The 5,853-nt window shown below is 45.0% G+C and overlaps 1 protein-coding gene across 3 annotated transcripts in view; it reads left to right on the top strand.

Moving 5' to 3' along the window:
• Positions 1 to 5,853, top strand: part of Wdr27 (WD repeat domain 27) — a 289,190-nt gene that overhangs the window by 112,288 nt on the left and 171,049 nt on the right. For 2 of the 3 annotated variants that reach the window (XM_023711986.1, XM_023711985.1), the window contains exons 18-19: positions 3,314 to 3,411; positions 4,504 to 4,606. In XM_023711986.1, coding sequence (XP_023567754.1) covers positions 3,314 to 3,411; positions 4,504 to 4,606 — 201 coding nt within the window. Of the gene's footprint in view, positions 1 to 3,313; positions 3,412 to 4,500; positions 4,607 to 5,853 lie in introns of all 3 variants that reach the window. The other variant, XM_023711984.1, reaches the window with a different exon arrangement.

Here is a 5,853-nt window from a genome sequence, read left to right as displayed (position 1 = left end):
AGAGACATCTTAGCAGTAACTGGCATGTCATGACAAGCCGCCCATATTCAGAATACCACAATGACAGGCACTTCCAACATGAAACAACTGTTACTAAATGTTTTCTAATATACACTACAGTATTTTTCAGTCCAGATTTCATTTAGAGCTGTGCTTTTAGATTTCCATGTAAATGAATTATTATTTTTTCAGAACTGGGGATTGAACTCAGGCCCTTATGCTTGCCAGGCAAGTGCTTATTCTACTGAGCTGTCTCCTTGGCCCATGAATTAATTTTTAAAAATCTGTTTTATGACTGTTTTCTAATCTTATGGTGCTGTGGCTCAAGGCATAGACTCTCTATGGTAGCGATATCTTTTGAGGTTTTGCGTACAGTGAGAATTTTGGCATAGTAGATATGTGCATGAAAAGAATGCTACCCACTGGATAGAAGTGTGTCTGCATAGACCCAATTGGGTCAACCTGGTTAATTGTTTTAAATTCAAGTCCTCCTAATTTTTTAAAATTAATTTTATTGAGAAAAAATTGCAATGTGACAGTTTCAAAAAAGGTTGTAGAGTTACAACAATTAATACATTGCATATTGTTGTCTTTGTAGTAGTCATTCATAGCACAAGATGCAGACATGATATCCTGTCCAAACACAGTACAGATCTTTCTTCTTACTTAATTATGAGAAAGTAGCTGTCTATCTATCCTATTTTGTATATACAGATATAAAATTTTCCTTCATTTATATCACCTTTTTTGTTCACTTTTGTCAGAGGTGGGTATTCCATTGCCATCCAAATATTGTAGGTGCACGAATTCAGCAAAATATTCCAGTATAGTCCAGTGCTCCACAATAGTAGTGGGTTATCCACAGGACTGGCAGTGTCTGAATCTGATGACTTGAGCCTTCCACAGCTCAGCATATTAACATGGCTTCACTTTTCATACCTCATTTCTATACTTTTCTGCTGGATGATTAAGACCAAGATAAAGCAAGACCAATATAACAAAGGATGTAACTTTTGCATCTGACACGGTCAGTCAAGTCCCCTCAGGCTTATCTCAAAACTCTATACTGCACTTTCAAGTCCTCCTAATTTTTACACGCTCAATTTTTTTATTAATGTGTTTGGTACAGGGTCTCACAGCACAGCTCAGACTTGTGCTGATGCTCCTGTCTGAGCCTCCGCAGTGCCTGGATGCTGCCTGGGCTCGGTGGCCAGTTCAGTGCACCTGGGGGTGGGGCCGACACGAGTGGTGCTGGAGATGGAGCTAAGCAGGCGCGGAGCTAGCTTGCTGGCCCCATGCTCGATTTTTTTTTTTTAAACTAGCAAAGCAAATGTTGAAAATCTCCCACTGTGGTTGTAACTTTGTCAATTTGTTGTAATTCTGTTTAGTTCTAGTAATTTTCAGACTGTGTTGTAAGGCCTGGTTAAGTTTATAGATATTTCCGTGTAAGGTTAGTAGACCTTTTATCTCCTTATTTTTTGTATATAGTACAAAAAATTGAGCCTAGGGTCTCCATACTGAGGTATGCCTCTGGCCCTTTTTAAATTTTGGGACGTGGTCTTGTGAAGTTGCCCAGGGTGGGCTTGAACTTGTGATCCTCCTCCCTGAGCCACCCAAGGTTCTGGAATTACAGCTGTATGCCACCACGCCTGGCTTCCTTTCATCAATTAAAAAAAGAAACTACTTCTGATTAGGACTTCTGTGCTCCATAATTCATTTTTCTAGTGGTCCTACAATCTTACCTCCTTGTACAGAGTGTGTTTTTTTCTACCCTTTACATCCAGCCTTTTTAAAAACTATTCTAAGAGATTTTCTTGCAAACTGACCTCCAAGTGTCTTTCCCTCATTGTACTTAGCGGTCTAGTTCACTTGCAGCTACTGTGACCACGTGTACATATTGTGATCTTATTTTGTGCATTTTTGTCGATGTTTATAATCTGTATTTTATGTTTAGGAGTTTTCTTTGCTTCTTGCCATCTGTTGGGTTGAACCAATTTCTGCAAATCTAGTTTCCTTGCATGTGCTGACCGTTTCTATGGCTTCTCCTCTGCTCAGCTTCTTCTCTTCAGAGCTGCTAGAAGTCGAGCAGCCCGGGCGTCACTCACCGAGACTCCTGAGCGCTCCTGCCGCGCCTGCTATGGCGCAGCTATGGGAGACAGGGTCTCAGCGGCGCTGGGTGTCCGCGGTGTTATCTTTGTTACATTCTGAGTTTCCAGCTGCCCTTGCCTGGGCCCAGTTTTGGGAGCGCTCAGTGTGCTGGGTTGGGAGCTGGGTGGCCAGGAGCAGGCCACGTGTGTTTATGCATGCATGTGAAGTAGCGTAAGGTCTGTTCTGGGGGTGAGCAGCAAATGCAGGGTGCTTCCAGCAGAGCCCAGCCTCAGTCGGGGCTGCTTGTGACTGCTGGGCTTACACAAGCTTTTGCTTCCTGTTTATAAATAATCAGTTCTGAGTCTATTCTAAGTGTAATTCCTTAGTGATGCCATTCATTAAATCCATCATGCTATTTTAGATCATCACAATATAGAGGGAATAGGGAAGTCACTGTGGATCATAGCGTGTTAGTAATGTCTCAGCCAAATGGCTCAGGAGGTGGCTTTCACGCCAGCGCCACTGACATGACACTGTAGAGCTCAGAGGTGGGTGAAGTCACACCAGGTACCATGGTGTCCTGAGGCTCTTGGGTCTCTTGGAATCGTCATCCCAGGCACCTGCTCAGGCATCTTAGAGTTTGACTATTGGCAGAAAAAGAACTGGCTTTAAATGCTTTATCAAGGGTGTCTCTCAGATAATTTCTTGGAAATAGCTTTACTCACACACCTCTCTCTCTCTCTCTCTCTCTCTCTCTCTCTCTCTCTCTCTGATGCTTAATATACTTAAAACGAAATTGGATGTGCTAACATCTTAGTCTTTTCATCTTTTCACTTCTAAAAACGTTCTGTGACTCCCTGGCTATGTATTATACATTAATAAATCTTTAATCAGTTACAGTCTCGTGTCACGACAGTGACATGTACTGAGAATTGGGTTGCTGGGGACTTTGTGCTGAGTGAACGTGGTAGAGTGTGCTTGCCCATAATGGTCAGCCCAGACATCATTAGGTGATGTCCTTTGCGGGCCACTGTCCTATGTGCCCTGTATCAGTGGCCAAACAGTGGATTGGCAGCACATGACTGTATGTGGAAGTTTTTGGAGTCCAACTCTGAAATTGTTACCAGTAAGAAAAGGGGTGTTTAGATCCAAGTGTCATCGCTGGAATAATGGTTTTGCATTCGGCCTTTGAAAATGAATCTCGATTTTCCCCTTCTGATTACAGGGATCATCATTTACAACTCAACTCCCGCAGGCATATAATCTCTTCCTGACTACAGCCCTTGGGGACGGGATCGGACTGTGGGACTTGAGGACCCTGCGGTGAGGCTGGCCTGTGTCACGGCACTGCGGCTGAGGGGGCTGGAGCGAAGCAGCCCGGCACCTTTGCCGGTCCGGCTCAAGGTTGTGATGTGGTGCCCTCCCACGGGGGCCCCTAAGGCCCAGAGGAGCAGGGGCTGAGCGTCTTGACCAGTAAGATCCCGGGTGTGGTCTCCTGGCTTGGCGTGGCCCATGCGTGTCTGGCCGCCCCGGAGGAGGGTCAGGGCATCCGAGACCTAAGCCTTTGCCTTGCTAAGTCACTTTTTCCGCTCAGGAGGACAGTGCACTAAAGTCACGTAGTGTAATTTGTAAACATATACAACATATAAAATCTTCTCTAAGCTAAACCTCTTCTGATAATCATACCGCGGGGAGAATCACCACACGAGGTCTGTCCAGCCTAGAACTAGCCACGGCGTGAAGCCTGCGCGTCCTGGAGCGCTGCGCACAGCGGCGCAGTTAGCTGCGTGCCTGTGCTGCGGCTCCATCTCAGCCGGTGTGTGCTGTGGGGACAAGACCTGTCCCCAGGCCTGTCTTAGTGAGGAAGACCCTGGTTCGCCCCGAGAGCGAGTGGAGAGTCCCCCAGTAACAAGAGCAGAAATTCCTGACAGTTTTTACAAAAAACACACTTTAGAAGGGTTTTACAAATGGTTGAAAGTTTAAACCCTTACTGCTAGAATATTACCACTTCCAAGGTTTTGAATCACTTATCTGAAAAAATTATGATTCAGAAGGTGTGGCTTTACATTTTAATGATCTATAGAAAATGACTAATATTTCTCATATACAAAAAGTTCATTTACTGTTAGGTTGACATCTCTGGGAATTGGAACTTGAAAGGCATTTGCATCATTCTTAAGATCCCCTTACTGCCTGCGAGTGTGATTCTGCCCCACACGGCGCCTCCCGGCCTGCAGCTCCGTAGTAGCACACCTCCGCAGTGCGGACCGTACTTCCTGTCCAGCTCCCATGGGGGAGAGGCCTTTCCTCTGCTTGTTTGTTCCTTCTGCTGAGGAAAAGCAGGTTGGTCTGTTCTGCAGTTTGTGGTAAGATGAAGCCCTGCGTCCTCCTCAGGCCTGTCTCTCTGCCCAGCAGGTGTGAGCGTCGGTTCCAGGGACACCCAAACCGCTGCAACCCCTGTGGGATGGCCCTCAGCCCGTGTGGCCGGTTCGTGGCCTGCGGAGCCGAGGACAGACATGTACGTGAGCATTCGCAATGGTGCTGCCGTGCAGACTCTTAGATTAGATGTTGTGGCAGAAAAGGGAACAAATCTATTTCAGGGGTCACCACCTGCCACTGTTTGGAGACCCTCACCAATTGTCAGCAGTTAATAGTGCTATGCGAAGGGTATAAAACTCTCATCTGTTTAAGTGATACACATGAACACAATACCCAACGAACACTGTGCAGTCACTAACTCATTCACCTACTAATAGATTCACAAACAGTGAATGGAGGGATCCCATCTTTTTGAAAAGTTTCTGCACTTCAAAGCAAATCTGCAACAGAGTAAAAAGAAAACCCACAAACTGGGAAAAAATATGGCTGACTGTCCTTCTGACAAAGGCCTTCTATCTAGAACATATGAAAATTAAACAGTCAGGCTACTCAAAATCAAAGACCTAATCCAAAAACATGCATCTGATATGAACATACACTTCTTAGATGAAGAAATAGAAATGGTAAGTAAATATATGAAAAAGGTTCAACATCCTGGTCATTCAAGAAATGCAAATTAAAACAACACTGAGATTGCATCTCACCCCAGAAAGGATGGCTGTGATTAAAATGTCAGTCAAGAGCTGGCGAGATCACTCAGTGAACTAAGTGCCTGCTTAGGCAAGCTCAGGGACTGGGGTTTGACCCCTGGTACCACGTGCTGTGCTGGCCGCACCCTTGGGGGCACTAGGCTGGTGACTGAGTCTGGGCTTGGTGGTGCATTCCTGTAATCCTCCCTAGTGCTGGGGCAGCTGAAAACAGGAGGATCACTGTGAGTCCAAGCTGAATAGTGAGAGCCTGTAACAAATATATTAAAAAAAAAATCAGCCAATAACAAATGGCTGGAGGACTATGGAGAAAAAGGAACCCTTCTGCACCATTGGTGAGAGTGCAGACTGGTACATCCACTGTGGAAATCAGTGTGGGGATTGCTCAAAAGGCTAGGATTAGAGGTCCCATTCAACCCAGCTGTTCCCCTCATGGGTATGTTTTTAGAAGAACTGAAAACTTCATACCACAGCGCTATAGGTGCACCCATGTTCATAGCAGTGCAATTTGTCATAGCTAAATCCTGGAAACAGCCCAGATGCCCATCAACTGAAGAATGGATAAGCAGGATGTGGCATTTTTACACAATGGAGTATTATTCAGTTATAAAACAGGATAAATTTGAGACTTTTGTTGGTAAATGGATGCATCTAGAGAACATACTCTTTTTTTTTTTTT

The sequence above is a fragment of the Octodon degus genome, unplaced genomic scaffold, assembly GCF_000260255.1.
Source record: "Octodon degus isolate 3935 unplaced genomic scaffold, OctDeg1.0 scaffold00022, whole genome shotgun sequence".
In the NCBI taxonomy this organism is placed as follows: Eukaryota; Metazoa; Chordata; class Mammalia; order Rodentia; family Octodontidae; genus Octodon; species Octodon degus.
The sequence above is the reverse complement of the archived record's forward strand: the minus strand, read 5'-3'. Positions and strand labels throughout refer to the sequence as shown.